At 39.3% G+C, this 14,291-nt stretch overlaps 1 protein-coding gene across 1 annotated transcript in view; it reads left to right on the top strand.

The window, feature by feature from the left end:
* Positions 1-14,291, top strand: part of LOC132235986 (ankyrin repeat domain-containing protein 26-like) — a 77,101-nt gene that overhangs the window by 48,351 nt on the left and 14,459 nt on the right. Inside the window, exons 17-21 of the mRNA XM_059699283.1 lie at positions 778-865; positions 7,172-7,348; positions 7,457-7,620; positions 12,987-13,164; positions 13,700-13,798. Of these exons, the coding sequence (XP_059555266.1) occupies positions 778-865; positions 7,172-7,348; positions 7,457-7,620; positions 12,987-13,164; positions 13,700-13,798 (706 nt within the window). The remainder of the gene's footprint in view (positions 1-777; positions 866-7,171; positions 7,349-7,456; positions 7,621-12,986; positions 13,165-13,699; positions 13,799-14,291) is intronic.

The following is a 14,291-nucleotide window of genomic DNA, read 5'->3' on the forward strand; positions in this document are numbered from 1 at the left end:
AGGCAGTCTCCTGCACTATTGATAGATGAAATTAGCACATCTTTTACAAGGGTAATTGAGCTTGTTTGAAAAATTCAAGTATGTCATTCCTTACGCAATAGCTTCACTCCCAGAACTAGATTCTACATGATAACATGACTTGTATAAACATACACATACGCATTCTAAGGACATTTATTTTATTTTATTATGTGTATAAAACGTACAGTAGGTCAGCACATGTGTATAAATATATATATATATACAGTTATATATATATAGTTATATATATAACTATATATATATAACTGTATATATATATATATTTACATAGGGTAATAAAATATACATTTGTTCTTTGACATTTGAACATTTAACTTCCCAGCATTTCAAGGAAATTACTGTGTGTTTGGAGGACAAAAGGAAGGAGTACGATCTCCTTAATAAGTGGTTTCCATGCGAAAAAAGCAAGACTGCCATTTTTCACTGAAATTAATTAGTCTTTGAACCAGGGACAGATGATGAGGAAGGGACAGTGTATCTTCCTGCCTTGATTTACGTCATCATACGTGTTCCAGTTCAGGGAATAAAAATTATGTCAGCCAGTAAGTGGTGAAAACAAATTAATCCTAGTCAGAGTGTGTTCATTACATACTTCATAGGCTGGGAGAGGTGACAGCAGAAATAAAAAACTAAAAGCATTTTTTAAACATAGGCCTAGTGTTAATTATATCAAGAATCTTTATTTGATATACAGAAAGCTGATATTTCACTGAAAATTTTGTTGCCTTTTTAAAGACATGGATTCCCTCATTGGTGCTGTGGATTTTTCAGCAAACGTCGCATTCCTGTTGCATGTCCTACATTAGACAATGTAGTCTTCAAGGTAAAGTGCTCGCTTGTAAAATTGATTTTTTTGCACTCAATTGAATTTTGTTTAACACTTACCCTTAAAATTTCCTAGTGGCTTACCTATCATTTTTTTATGTTTGTAATGCAAAATTAGTCTTTTTATAGTTAAATCCTCAATCTGGGAAATGTTTTAGTTTTGTTTTATTCATTTTACAGAGAGTAGAGGGATCGAGAGAGAGAGAGAGAGAGAGAGAGAGAGAGAGAGAGAGAAAGAATCATTGATGAGTGAGAAAGACATTAATTGGTTGCCGCCTACAAGGAGGATGGTCTCTGATAGGTATTGATCTGACAACCTGTATATATGCCCTGACTGGGAATTGAACTTATGACCCTTCTGTGCATGGGACGATGCTCCATCCACTGAGCCCCACAGTCCAAAGGGGAAAATGTATTTACTTTATTGCATGATTCCTTTCATATGCAATTTCCACAATAAGTGAGTCGATATTGATAGAAATCAGACAAGTGTTTGCCAGAGACTCTGTAGGGGGAATGGGAGTTCCTATTTCATGGGAATAAGGTTCTCTTCTGGATTGGTGAAAGGTTTTGGAACTAAATAGTGGTGATTACTGCACACCATGGTACATGTGCCTGATGATATTGAATTGTATTCTTCAAAATGGTATATTTAATGTTTGGTGAAGTTTAATCACTAAGAAAAGAATACTGTCATAATCAATCAATCAAATTAAAATCATGTTACACACCTTTTAAAGCAATCCAATAGGCTCATTTATACCATGTCTTCTGGTAAAGGTTACATTGTTCATTTGAGAGTTTTCTTATTTCTTGAGGTAGGCCTGTATTGCTGTGAATTTCCCTCTTAGGACAGCTTCCATGTTGTCTCATAGATTTTGATTTTTGCCTTGATCTCATTGTTAACCCCTTCACTGTTTCATAACAGGTTATTTACTCTTCATGTGTTTGTGTGTAATTGATTTCTAGTTTGACACCACTGTGGTTGGAGCAGATGTGAGGAATGATTGCAGTCGTCTGAAATTTACCTAGGCTTGTTTTATAGCCTTACATTTGGCCTACCTAGGAACTGTTCCATGTGCACTTGAAGAAAATTTATACCCTGCATTTTTAAGTTAATAATGCTCTGAATGTATCAACAAAATTCATTGGAGTTTTGTTTGGAGCTTTTAAAATATATACATTTACCTTCTTGCTTTTTTTTCTTTAAAGATCTATCAATGTCAAAGGGGTACTGAAATGCCTAACTATGATTGTATAGATATTTGCTTTATATATTGAAGTGCTCCTCTGGTGGGTGCATATATGTTCATAAAGGTTATTTCTTCTTTGGGATCGGTTCCATATTGTTATGTAATGACCTTCTTTGTCTCTTTTTATAGCCTTACATTTAACTTCTATTTTGTCTGACATAAGTATAGCTATCCCAGCTCTTTTTGTGTTTGCATTTTATTTATTTATTCATTAATTTATTTATTTAAATTTTATTGGGGTGACATTAGTCAATATGAGCATATAGGTTTCTTGTGTGTGGATTATTAATTTACAAAATCTGTATATAGGACCATGTGACTACCACCCAAAGTCAAATCTTCTTTTGTCTCCTCATATTTGTATGGAGGGGTCTCTCTTTTCTGTGCACAGCGTGGAAAGAGAGTGGTCTGTTTATTTGAGTAGAGGCTGCTGGGGATTTGAGAAATGAAAGAAGAAGACAAGACACAAAGATGGAAGGAAAAAGCTAGGACCGGTTGGGACCACCATCCTCTTCTAAGGGACAGACAGGGACCCAGCACTGAAGCAGTGTGTTTATTTTATACCCCAAATAGCAGGAGGTTTCACCAAAATTCAAGATAAAGGGGCTTGGCTAGGCAGGAGTCCTATTCATTCCTTAGACTGGATTTATGTAACAAAACCCACTCCCAGACACCTGGGCAAAATGAAATCAAGCTGAGAACACTTCCGCCTTTTTGGTAAGATGTGTATCCAGGACCTGGCTCTGCCTGTCACCTTGGGTTCAGCTGGTAGTTATTAAGTATAAATGCCCATGTGCCTTTCCAGGGGTCCTCTACATCTCCCCCATTTTTAAATATATCTTGTGGACATCTACTTGGAGCCTTCAGACTTGAGATCACAGGAGCTTGCTGATGCGTGGAAAAAAAAAAAAGGATAAGATTAGTAGTACACAAAGGAATCCAATTAGGTACCAGGTGGTGTTTTTTAATATATTCTATGGATTAAATTCTTTTAAATCATCCAGCAATCCTTTTACTAGTTTTGCTGGAGATATAATATCATCATGACTATTCTGAATGGTTTGCACATGTTTGTGTAGCCGCACTAGGTCTATACTGATATTATTATGATGCCATATTCACTCTAGATGCATCTTGATGTTATTCGAATCCCATAGAGAACTGTTATAGCGGGCTGAAATCACACAAATATATGTAAAGGCAGCATGACACTGCAGCTGCTGTCTAATCTTGATGCTTTCTAATTGATTACTTAGTCCTATCACTACAGCTTCCAAAGCATTTAGCTTTGTTCTAGCCTTTTGTCTATATCTTCTTGATCATGAAATGTGGTTGAGGTGTCCTGAGCCAATTCATTGAGAAGCTTCGCATTCTGGATGCTTTGGGTAAATGCAAGAGAAGAAGTTATAGCAAATGCAATAACAGAAACTAGGGTAACAATACCAAAAATAATAAGTCCCAAAGCACGCTTTTCCCGAGACACTTGTGTAATTCCTGCAATGCCTGAAGGCCCGCACCATGATACCATTTTTCTGTTATATTGGTAGGAAGCATAAAAAAGAAGTCTGCTTTAAAATTTATATATATTCATTCAGGTTATGCCTAGAAACGCAGCTGGTAAGGTTACAGTGATGGTATTGGACAGCATAATGGGTGTCCAATCTGTTGATGTTCACATTTCCAGTTACCAATACATATGGGGGCTGGACACAAGCTCATAGCCATAGCAAGGGCGCGATGAACAGCTCCTTTAGTATTAGCTAGGAAAGAGCCAGTAAAATTAAGAAAGTCAAGGGCAGCAGCTAAAAGCCGCGGATCTTTCTGTAAATTTCCTGTTTTCATGGTCAGGGCATTACTTACAAAACCTCCTGGTAACATAGGCTCATAATGGGGATATTTAGCATCAAGCCTGTGGGACCAACCCAATACATAGAAGTCAGAGCCAGAAATATTATGTCTCAGTGGTATAGGATTGGCACAATCCTGCCATTGAGGACATGCTCCCAACTCAGTAGTGGTGCTATTAGGGCAGGAGGGGGGCAGGGGATGCTTATCAGACAGCCATCGGGTGGCCTTAGGAAATCCTAGTTTAGTAACTGTCTGAATATGTTTTCCCATATCCCAATGTTTGCGCCTCCATAGGATGTCTTATTTTCTTGGCCAAGCTGCAAACATCCTGAAGTCCCCCTTTTAGATAAACAAATAGGGAGCTCCCCACTAAAACTATTATAAGTATAATCACCTTGGGAAGAAGGAGTTATAGGCTTGTCAGAGATACCCCGGACCGGATTAGTGTTGTAGGTAAATACTGGCACTGATTCTCTGGTACAGGTGGCTGGATTGACCATAGCGGGGTCTGGAACATAAGTCCAGTAAGTTTCTGCTGCAGCCATACCTACCTGACAGCTGACAAGCGCCACCATAGCAACAAAAATGTTGGAGGGGGTTACCTGAACCCCCTGTTCTTTCACCACTTGCTGAGCATCGGTGGTCAGCTTCTTCAGTTGACCCCATGTGGGGACACTAGCTCCTCAGGTGGCCTTGGCCAGCTGCCTTCTGCTTTTCTCCTTCTTCGGGGCCGGTGGCTGAGCTGCCATCATCACCGGATGTGTGATCTTCAGCTTCTGGAACGACGGGGTGAGCTGTTCTCCCTGGATCCATGGTCGTGACACACAGCTGGCTCTGGCACCCAGATGGGGTTAGAAGCACCTTCTGGAAAGATACAAACATGGCCTCTTCTCCACATCATTACTGGATCTGGCCCTCTCCACTGCCCTGTTCGTAAATCCTTCCATCGTGCCATACCGGCAGATGCCACGGGACCAGGAGGTTGATGCCTCCTCTTGGATGCTGTGTGACCCTTATCGTCAAAACCTAAAGTGTAAAGGCATGATTTAACTGATTCAGTGAAGTAGGGTAATACCCCTCTCCCCCTTTCTGTTTTTGTAACTGAGTCTTTAAGGTTTGATTAGCTCTTTCTACAATTGTCTGTCCCTGAGGATTATAGGGAATTCCTGTTTTATGTATTATTTGGTACTGCTTGCGAAACTGCTGAAAGGAGAAGCTAGTCAGTATAGGCAGTTCCATTATCTGTTTTTATCTCTCGGGGCCATCCCATGACTGAAAAAGCCTCTAGGCCAGCGGTTCTCTACCTGTGGGTCGCCAACCTGTGGGTTGCGACTGCTTTGGGGGTCGAAGGACCCTTTCACAGGGGTCGCCTAAGACCATCGGAAAACATATATAATTACATATTGTTTTTGTGATTAATCACTATGCTTTAATTATGTTGAATTTGTAACCATGAAAATACATCCTGCATGTCAGATATTTACATTACAATTTATCACAGTAGCAAAATTACAGTTGTGAAGTAGCAACGAAAATAATTTTGTGTTTGGGGGTCACCACAACATGAGGAACTGTTTTAAAGGGTCACAGCATTTCATTTAGCTCTTTCTTTTTGGGGATTTATCCTGTATTGTTTTATTTTGTTTTGTTTTGATTTTGTGTGTGTTTTCAATTTGGGCAGCGTTCTTCTTCTCCCCATTTAAGCTATCACTTTGTAGTTGTTTCTATGAATTGGCTTGACATACTATGTCTCCCAGTCCTAGTAAAATGGACTTATGTGTTAGGTGTCTTGTCAGGCTCATTGGCATCATTCTTTCTGACCACCTGAGCTGGGTACTCCAGGAATGTCACTTGTGTGTGTTATGTGGGCCCTCCTTTGTAGAGTCTTAATGCTTGCCTATTTGTGGATGGGGATGATGCTCATGCTGGCTGACCACAGTGTATGAGATGCTATGTGAAGCCTGGCCCCATGTCAATTAATACACGCCAGTATGTTGTGGTGCCTGTTGAGATCTTCATTTGGGTGTGTGATTGTGGAGTAATTGATTCATGTTCTGTAGCTCCCCACTGGAGCCTCTTGCTAGTGTTCTGTGTTGTAAGTCAATGTCAGTCTCTGCTTGTGACTTCCTCTGGGTGACCTGTGTGGAGCTACAAAGAGATGCAGTGTTTGTGACTGCCTCTGCTAGGCCTCGGTGCACCAGCGAGGGGCCAAGCTGCACAGCAATGCCTCCTTCCACCAGCACCAAGCCCTGGAGGAAGCTAAGAACAAAGCCTAAATCTCTCTGAGATCCACCTCTGCCAACTAGCTTTCTGTAGGGGTCAATCACTGAAAGAGCTCCCATTGGTATGTGAGTCCCATGAGGTAAGTGAGCCATCAGGTAGGTGTGAATGGTGCTTCCCATGTTGATACATATTCAACTCAGCTTCATTTCTGGCTGTGAGGCCTCTCAGCAAAAGTCACAGGCTATGCAAATAGCTATCACGCACTGGGTACCCATGGACCTTATGGTTGGGGGCCACCTCAGAGAGTCATTACTATAAGGCCAGCAGAATTCATCAGGCCCTAAAGACGAAGACTTGGCAGTGTGACATTAGGGGGGGCATTACACACTTTCTCAAGTTGTACTTTAACTAACAATTCCTTGGCCTCACAATGCTCCTATATTTTAGTAAACTTTGGCTAATATATTTCATAAATGCCACACTTTTTTGATATCTTTAAAGATCTTGGAAAATGTAAAAGGCAATATAGGAAACAATAGCTTCGTGAAGAAAGAGGAAAGCTTCCTATTTGTTACTGAGGCACAATGTCACATGCTCTAAATCTGTGTAATGCAAGTCACAGGTGGGAAAGACAAAAGAAGCATATTTGAATTTTTGTCATTTATTTTATTGTTTCTGTGAGATAAATGGGATGGGGTAAGTATGGGGAATATTAGGTAGCAAAGGGTGGATTTTGTGTGGATGGGAGCACAAAATTAAGAAATCACTCTTAGAAGTCTTGGAAAATTTGGCTTCTATACAGAAACAGACACAAAGCAGTATTTAGAGCAATTTCAATGACCTTTTATGATCAAATAAAACACTCAAAATATTTTCACTGATTCAAGTCATAGCAGTTTCATTAATATCAGGAAATTAAGGAAACAGAATCTTTTGATGAATAAGGTAATAATATCTTTAATATCAAACATGCATCAAAGGTTGAAGGAGAAAATAAGCAGAGAAGCAGTATAAAGGAAGTATCAGGAAACATATATGAAGGTGCTGATGATCACAGTGACGGAAATGGATTGAGACATCAGAGAAACAGTCAACAAACTGATACCCAGCAGTCAAAGGATGAAATTAATGAAAACACAGTCTTTTTCATGAATAAGGTAATAGCAAAACTAAATCATAAAGCCACATGAGGAAGGTAATGGACACACAATCTTCTTAATGAATAAGGTAATAACAATATTGTCATTATCAAACTTTCATCAAAGGTTGAAGAAAAGAAGGAGCAGAAAAATAGTAAGAGGGAAGAGTCAGGAAACATGTGGGATGGGGCTAATGATGACACTGACCGTGTTGGAGTGAGACAGAAAAGCAACAGTGAACAAAGTGATAAGCTCCAGTTTCCTACTGTGGAGAATGAAGACTCTGATAGGTAAGCCTATAGCAGTATTTAACAGTAGGTAATTATTCTTTTCCTATAAAACAAATTCCAAGTTGAGTTAATATTCATGATTAACAAATTTTGAATTTATAGTATAGTGAACCTTGCTTTCTAATTAGAAAATGGTAATCAACAAAAAATGAGATACCATTTTTTTAACTTATAATAACTAATTATTGTATTTAACAAATAAAACCAGAATTTTCCCATTGGAGGAAAAGGCATCCTCATGCACTATTGGTAGATGAAATTAGCACATCTTTTTAATGGGCAGTTGAGGTTTTTTCAAAATGTCATGTATGTCATTCCTTTATCACAATAACTTCACTTCCAGGACTAGATCTTTCATACAAACATAACTAGTATGAACACACACATACACAGTCTAAGGGTATTTATTAGATATTATTATGTATATAAAACATACAGTAGGTCATTATGTATATAATACTAGAGGCCTAGTGTATGAAATTCATGCACTGGGGCAGGGGGTGGGTTTCCCTCAGTCTGGCTTGCACCCTCTCACAGTCTGGGACTCCTAGCTCCTTACTGCCCACATGCTAGCTGCTCCTTACTGCTTGGCTCTCTGCTCCTTAGCACTGCTGCACAGGCTGGGGAGGCTCCAGCCACCGCCTCTCTGCACACCAGCTGTGAGCCTGGCTACTGACTGAGCAATGTTCTCCCTGTGGAAAGGCACTGACCACCAGGGGGCAGTTCCTGCATTGAGCATCAGCCTAATGGTGGTCACTGTGCATCATAGCAACCAGTTATTCTCTCATTCCGTCAATTTGCATATTAGGCTTTGATTATATAGGACTGGAAACTAGGCTAGAGTATACAAAAGTTACCAAACATTTTACTTTGGAAGAAAATCATAAGTCATTGGTTTGCTGCCATTTTCTAGATATATCTATATATATATTAATGCTCCCATATATATATATATATATTAGAGGCCGGTTTCACGAAGATTCACACAATAGGCCTTCCTTTCCCTGACTGCCAGCACTGGTTTTCCCCTAGCACCCGGGACCCAGGCCTTTGGTCTGGCTGCAGCAGAGAAGCCAAGCCTCGAGGCTAGGCTTCTCCAATCCGGCCACAGCAGAGAATCCAAGCCTCTTCAGTCTTCAGTCTTCAGTTGTCTTCAAACTTCACTTGGTCCAGGGCCTTCAGTTTTCGCTCTGCGCTTGCATATGCAAATTAACCCGCCATCTTTGTTGGGTTAATTTGCATACTCATCCTGATTGGTGAGTGGACATGGCAGAGTGAAAACGAATTTACATATTTCTCTTTTATTACTGTAGCTTGCCATGTGGATATTTTACTTTTTCAAATTTCAAATTTCTATTTTTCCCTGAACTTTATTGAGTCATCATTTGCCGGGGTCCAGCCCCAGCAGGTCCAGGGGTCCCCAAAGGTGTGGACGGAGTCGGCGAAGAAGGAATGACATGGAGACAGCGTTCAGTTGATCAGCAGCCTAGCCAGGATCTCCAGCCAAGTTCTGGTCTTGATCTCCAGAGAGGCTCTGCTGTTTATTGTCTTGTTACATCCGTATTTATACCAGTTGATTTTAATCCTGTCAATTTCTATTACAAAGGTTAGGGCGTTTCTTATCACCATTCCAGGGAGTAAAGATTATGTAGCTTAAGCATGATTGTTTGTAGTGATTAACTACCCGCCTGGCACTTAGTTAAGGAGTTTCATCCCCTCCCTGACTTCAGGGAAAAATTCCTACCTGGGGAAACAACCTTTCTAGGAGAGGCATCCCCTCCCTGACTTCAGGGAAAAATTCCTACCTGGGGAAACAACCTTTCTCGGAGAGGTGACCTTGGTTAAAACACACAGCGCTAAGGGGAGCAAACATATTAAGAACAGTATGCTATATACGCCAGGTCCCTTGAAACATATGCTGTGCAGATGTTTCTTTCCTGCAGCGACTGTGTCAGGCAGCAAGGATGGACCGGCTTCCGGCAATCATTGACATGTAACATTGCATATTTTGAAGGTAAATAGCGTGTTCATTTGATACACTTTTATGTTGGTAGGTGATCAGCACAGGAGTGTTGGTTCACATTTCCATTACAACACATAATTACCAATTCTTTTTTTGTGATGAGAATTTAGATCTACTCACTTAGCAACCTTCAAGCACTTAATACAGTATTGTTAACTATAATCACCATGCCGTACATCAGACCCCCACATGTGATCGTCTTATAACTGAATTTTGTACCTTTGACCGACATCCCCTCCCCTTTACCCACACCCTCAGCCTCTGGCTACCACCACTGTACTCTCTGATTTTGTGAGTTTAGGTACTTTAGATTCCACATGCAAGAGAGATCATGCAGTATTTGTCTTTGTCTGACTTAGGTTTGCTAGTCTAATGCTCTCTAGGTTCACCTATGTGGGCACGATTGGTAGTGAAACCTGACAACAAGTAAGTCCAGTCTGCCTGTCACTACTTGTGCCAATTAAGCAGAGACAGGTTTGATTCATATATGAGCATTGATTCCAACAATGCTGGCAGTATGGGGGAGCAACAGGTCATCCAAGAATATTTGCTCTGCACACCATCCACCCCTCACCCCAATAAACCAGCTGCCTGGATGGGGTAGAATGATAAAGATTACATGGGGAAGTAGGCGAATGAAATAAGAATGGTTATGTAAAAGTAACAAAAATGGGTCTTATAGGCATGGAAAAATAGGCAAAAGGAAATAGATGGGTACATTGTTTACAGATCACAGGCAATGCAAGCTGAGGGGTTGCAAAGTGTGGGCACCTCTGCTACTCCATCGTTGCTCCAACAAGGTAATTAATCTTTCCATGATATTAGGCAGTTAAGGAGGATGGGCCACATTTCCAGGTAAACTCCCAGGTCCCAGAGGGGTGGGGAGAGCACCCAGCCAGATCAGAACATACTTTCTTTAATCAGAACAAAATATTCATGGTTAATAGAGCATGATTAATATTTCTTATAACTATAGCCAGTCTCTATCATTCTATTTCTTTCTGATGCCAGAGAAAATTCCATTGTCTAAGTATGTATGTTTGTATGTATGTATGTATGTATGTATGTGTGTGTGTATACATAGACACACATGATTATATACATAATATACACATACCTACATACATATATGCATACATACATACTACATCTTGTTATCTGTTCATGTATTGGTGAATACTTAGTTCATATATCTTGGCTATTGTGAATAAGGCTGCCGTATACATGGGAGTATAGCTATCTCTTTGAGGTGGTGTAAAAAATGTATGATTATGCTAAGTGAAATAAGCCAGTCAGAGAAAGATAACTATCACATAATCTCACTCATTTGTGGAATATAATGCACAACATAAACTGATGAACAAAAACAGATCCAGAGACAGAGAAGCATCAATCAGACTGTCAAACCTCAGAGGGAATGTAGGGGAGGGTGGGGGTTAGGGGGAGAGATCAACCTAAGGATTATATGCTAGCATATAGGTCTAAACAATGGACACAGACAACAGGGGGGTAGGGGCATGAGAGGGGGGATGGGGGGTAATGTAGGGATAAGGACACATATGTAATAACTTAACGAATTAAAAAATAAATAAAAAGTATTCCACTATTTGTCAAAAAAAAATATGTACGATTGCTCTCTAAATGTCCATTACGTCCATTTGTTCTGATGTTTAGTTCAACATATCCTTGTTGATATTGTGTCTAGATGATCAAATCATTGCTGAAAGTGGGGTATTGATGCTCCCTGCTATTATTGTGTTGTTGGATATTTAAACCTTCAGTTCTGTTAAAATTTGTTTAATATTTTAGGGGAACAAATGTTGGGTGCATACCTATTTACAACTGTTATATCTTCTTTATGAAGTGATCCCCTTATCGTTATATGAAGACCTTGCTTGTGCCTTGTTACAATTTGTGGCTTAAATTTGGTTTTGTCTAATAAAAGGATATCTATGAATGGTCTCTTTGGTTTGCCCTTGCAAGGGGTATCTTTTCTCTCTCTCCGCTTTGAGTCTTTAATAAGGACTTGAATTGCCGGGGTCCAACCCCAGCAGGTCCAGGGGTTCCCAAATGCGTACACGGAGTCGGCGAAGGAGGAAGGACACAGAGACAGTGTTCAGTTGATCAGCAGCCTAGCCAGGATCTCCAGCCAGGATCTCCAGCCAAGTTCTGGTCTGGATCTCCAGAGAGGTTCTGCTGTTTATTGTCTTGTTACATCTGTATTTATACCAGTTGATTTTAATCCTGTCAATTTCTATTACAAAGGTTAGGGCATTTCTTATCTCCATTCCAGGGAGTAAAGATTATGTAGCTTAAGCATGATTGTTTGTAGTTAAAGTGATTAACTACCCGCCTGGCACTTAGTTAAGGAGTTTCATCCCTCCCTAACTTCAGGGAAAAATCCCTACCTGGGGAAACAACCTTTCTCGGAGAGGTGACCTTGGTTAAAACACACAGCGCTAAGGGGAGCAAACATATTAAGAACAGTATGCTATATACACCAGGTCCCTTGAAACATATGCTGTGCAGATGTTTCTATCCTGCAGCGACTGTGTCAAGCAGCAAGGATGGACCGGCTTCCGGCATTGAATATTGGCTAGTGTGGCTTTCTTGGTTGGAGCACCATCACATATACCAAAAGGTTGTAGGTTTGATTCCAAGTTAAGGCATATACCTAGATTGTGGATTCCATCTCTGCTCTGGGTACGTAGGAGAGGAAACCAATTGATGTTCTCTCTCACATTGATGTTTCTCTTTCTGTCTGTCTGTCTGTATCTCTATCCATTCCCCTCTCTCTAAAATCGTTGAGCACATCATCTGGTGAGGATTTTTTTTTTTAAAGTTAAGAAAATGATTGGGGTCTCTTGAAGGCAACAAGTAGTGGGGTCTTATTACTTAATCCATCAAACACTGTATGCCTCTTTTCCTTTTCATTGAATTTATTGAGGTGACTATGGATATCAAAAGACTACAGGTTTCAGGTGCATATTTCTACAACACATAGTCTGCCTGCCATTTTGTGTGTTCTCTACCCCTAGTCATTCCATGCCTTTTGATTGGAGAATTCAATCCATTTACAAAGAAATTATTGACAGGTAAAGGATTACTGATGCTATCTTGTTCTCTGGCTGTTTTGTAGTTCCATTGTTACATTCTTTCTCTCTTGCTGCCTTCCTTTTTGAATTGAAGATTTCCGTAGTGGGCTTTGGGTTCCTGCTCTTTATCTTTTGTGAATCTGCTGGAGATTTTTGTCTTGTGGTTGCCATGAGGTTTACATAAGATATCATATAAATATAACAGTACATTTTATGTTGATCACAGCTTTGATTGTGTTTAACTGCAGATTAACCTTACAAGAAGAAAAAGAGAAGAGACAAAAAGCTGATCTGTTAAATAAGAAGAATACAGGGCATTCAACGAAAAAAGAAAGGCAATCTATTAAAAATGTTGAAATGAACCCCAAAGTTGCAAACACCACTGCAACACAAGTGATGCCATTGAAGACTGTAAGAAGGAATACGGTAAATTTATCTTTGGTAAAAATTTCTTAAATCTAACAGTATTTTATCAATAATTGTATCTTTTTTTATTTAGTGTACATTAAGACATTTTAAACAAGCCCAAAATGTTATCTCATTCAAAACAGGAACTGTGACATTTAGGACTAAAATTATTAATTTATTACTATCCTTGGCAGGTAGTATATACTCTGTATATGTTTTCTAAATGAAGAAGGGGACAATAAATTGAGTTTAACCATTCACATCAATGTTAATTTTGGCTTTAAAAAATGTTAACATACAGGATAAATTGCCTTGACACTGTGATGGAATTACTCAAATGTTCATAAATAAATTTTCTTTCACCATACTGCATTTTTGCCCTATGACAAATTTAGCTATCACTTAAGTTAAAATTTGAGTTTTTCATGAAGATGAAAGATCCTTATGCTTAAAAAGGCTACTTGCGTTTAACAGTTTTTTAAGGAGCTGTTCCTAAGCTGTGAACTTGTTGTTAAAGGTATGATCTCACAAACTAAATGAAATATGTCCCTAGGTTGTTGAACAAAATTACACTCAGAGGCGACTTTCTCAAGAACAGAATGCCAATGTATTACAAGATGGAATTCTGACTAAACACCTTTGCAAACCAAAGGTGATAGAAAGCGCTCATAAGAGCAACAATTTTTGACTCTGGAGACCTGGGGAAAATCCAGAAGTTGCTTATCTTTGTAACTTCTCCATTCCAGATTGTGTGAACTAAAGGGTCCATTGATGGATGTAGAAGAGCTTAGGGCAATGCCTAGATGATCAGTTATTAGTAGAGGTAGTTTTTATGACTGAAAGTACTAAAGCAGTAGACTATCTATGAGATAGTCTTTGAAAGATCTTTTATAGGAAACTTAGTTACTCCTAGTATATGCAGGGTTAATACTCTCACTGTGGGGTAGCTGTATGTTCTGTTTATAAGCTCAATTTTTAAGTGTAGTTAGAGTTATTAATCTTTTACTTAATGTATTCTGGGTTGGTAGTGATTCAGAAAAAGCCCTTTCCAATTCTGAGATTTCTTAGAAAGTACCTTGTGGTTTGCTTTTCATTTTAAAAAATCCATCAACTTATATTAATTTTTTGAACTTTGGAGGAGGTAG

Source organism: Myotis daubentonii, chromosome 1 (assembly GCF_963259705.1).
Source record: "Myotis daubentonii chromosome 1, mMyoDau2.1, whole genome shotgun sequence".
Lineage (NCBI taxonomy): Eukaryota > Metazoa > Chordata > Mammalia > Chiroptera > Vespertilionidae > Myotis > Myotis daubentonii.